The sequence below is a fragment of the Octopus bimaculoides genome, chromosome 8, assembly GCF_001194135.2.
Source record: "Octopus bimaculoides isolate UCB-OBI-ISO-001 chromosome 8, ASM119413v2, whole genome shotgun sequence".
NCBI classification, from domain to species: domain Eukaryota; kingdom Metazoa; phylum Mollusca; class Cephalopoda; order Octopoda; family Octopodidae; genus Octopus; species Octopus bimaculoides.
Genome location: NC_068988.1, coordinates 18,617,211 through 18,619,703, shown reverse-complemented (window position 1 = coordinate 18,619,703; position 2,493 = coordinate 18,617,211). Strand labels below are relative to the sequence as shown.

At 41.4% G+C, this 2,493-nt stretch overlaps 1 protein-coding gene across 1 annotated transcript in view; it reads right to left on the bottom strand.

Annotated features, from left to right (window-relative positions):
- Positions 1-2,493, bottom strand: part of LOC106878172 (actin-related protein 2/3 complex subunit 5-C) — a 24,795-nt gene that overhangs the window by 1,885 nt on the left and 20,417 nt on the right. The window contains exon 3 of the mRNA XM_014927314.2: positions 584-760. Within this exon, the coding sequence (XP_014782800.1) occupies positions 584-760 (177 nt within the window). The remainder of the gene's footprint in view (positions 1-583; positions 761-2,493) is intronic.

Below are 2,493 nucleotides of genomic sequence, written 5' to 3'. Positions count from 1 at the left end.
CTGGACTGGCTCCCGTGCAGGTGGCTCATAAAAAACACCTTTTTGAGTGTGGTCGTTGCCAGTACCGGGTGACTGGCCCTCGTGCCGGGGCACGTAAAAGCACCCAGTACACTCTCGGAGTAGTTGGCATTAGGAAGGGCATCCAGCTGTAGAAACTCTGCCAGATCAGATTAGAGCCTGGTGCAGCCTTCTGGCTTGCCAGTCCTCAGTCAAATCGTCCAACCCATGCTAGCATGGAAAGCGGACGTTAAACAATGATGATGATGATGATCATCATCATTGTGGTATACATATCTAAACAAGCTTCCATACAGTTTCCATCTACCAACTCCACTAACAAGATTTGATTAGCCTGGGGGTATTGTGAAGTACCACACAGTGGAACTCAACCCAGAACTAAGTGGTTGTAGAACATACTTCTTAACCCTACAGACATATATCTGTTTCTCAGATTCCTATTTCATATCCAGTGGTTGAAATTCAGCTGTCGTAGCTGATGGGAAATCTCCTGCTTCCATCAAGACTTAGCAGAAGATATATTTAAAACAAAACGAAAAAGGAGGAAAATGGTGAAATAGTTTACCTTTTCATGCCATGTAAGCAATATGGCACTGCTACCTTCTGAGAAGAACTCAAAACCTATATAAATGTATTTCATCAACATATCTATCTGTTTAGAATTTAGACCTTCAACAGCAGTGTCCATATCATTGCCTCGGAATGATGTGAGAACTTTCGTTGTCAGTTGGGATGTTTTGTCCTGTTAAAAGAAGAAAAAGAAAACTGAAAGTCAATTATTCTTAATTGTGAATTATCTTCATAAGACTAAGAAAAAGGCAGCGAGCTGGCAGAAACTTTAGCGTGCCGGGCGAAATGCCTCGCGGTATTTCGTCTGCCATTACATTCCGAGTTCAAATTCTGCCGAGGTCGACTTTGCCCTTCATCCTTTTGGGGTCGATAAATTAAGTACCAGTTACGCACTGAGGTCGATGTAATCGACTTAATCCCTTTGTCTGTCCTTGTTTGTGCCCTCTATGTTTAGCCCCTTGTGGACAATAACGAAATAAGATGAAGAAATATTGTTACTAGACGTGATTTAAATGATGTTTTCAATGCTTTTATGCTGTCTTAGTTAATGTTACCAAAACATAACAGTGATAACAAGTTACAACAAGCAGGTGTACAAATACTTCCAATATAGTATGAACGACTTGGTAATTTGCTGAAAGAAAACACAGACCAGCTCAGGTGAATGTGCTATGTAATATTAAAATATTTTGAAAATGCTTCAATTAAACTCCACACTAGCTTTGTTGGAGAGCTTTTGGTAACTAACTTGCACAAGTGTGTCCAACCACTACTATGACCACAGCAAGCATACAGGTATGTGATGACATTATGGTGATCAGAGCAGGTAGTATAATATTATAGTTCTATTCTGTATGTGGAGACGCAATGGCCCAGTGGTTATGGCAGCGGACTCGCAGTAATACGATCGCGGTTTCGATTCCCAGACCGGGCGTTGTAAGTGTTTAGAGCGAAAACACCTAAAGCTCCACGAGGCTCCAGCAGGCGATGGTGGCGAACCCTGCTGTACTCTTTCACCACAACTTTCTCTCACTCTTACTTCCTGTTTCTGTTGTGCCTGTAATTCAAAGGGTCAGCCTTGTCACACTCTGTATCACGCTGAATCTCCCCGAGAACTACGTTAAGGGTACACGAGTCTGTGGAGTGCTCAGCCACTTGCATGTTAATTTCACGAGCAGGCTGTCCCATTGATCGCATCAACTGGAACCCTCGACGTCATAAGCGACGGAGTGCCAACAACAACAATATTCTATATATTAGTTCTAACAGTGAAATGTCTTCTTCATTATAGAATAATTTATCAGTCTTGCCTTATTTGTGTGAATACCAGAAAGTAGCAAGGCTCAAAGCAATGAAAAGATGGGCAAGTAGTGTAGTAATTAGTGAATATTACTAATCAGGTTCATTTATAGTTACTAAGGACATATGAAAGCTCTGGGAGTCAGAATAGAAAGCTTGCAGTTAGTAAAAAATGTAGTGATCCCTACCAAATGCGAATTGTAAAATAATACATAAAAATTTCCTACTTCATTGAAATAATTTGACTGCTTACTGCAGTGAAAATAATCAAATCAGATTTAAGGGCTTCTGTAAAGAAAGATCCAATAGATACAGTTCTGATTCTAAGAAGATGTTTTACATAATTTACCATAAGAAGCCCGTTGTATATATGTATATGTATATCATCATCATCGTTTAACGTCCGCTTTCCATGCTAGCATGGGTTGGACGATTTGACTGAGGACTGGTGAAACCGGATGGCAACACCAGGCTCCAGTCCGATTTGGCAGAGTTTCTACAGCTGGATGCCCTTCCTAACGCCAACCACTCAGAGAGTGTAGTGGGTGCTTTTACGTGTCACCCGCACGAAAACGGCCACGCTCGAAATGGTGTCTTTTATGTGCC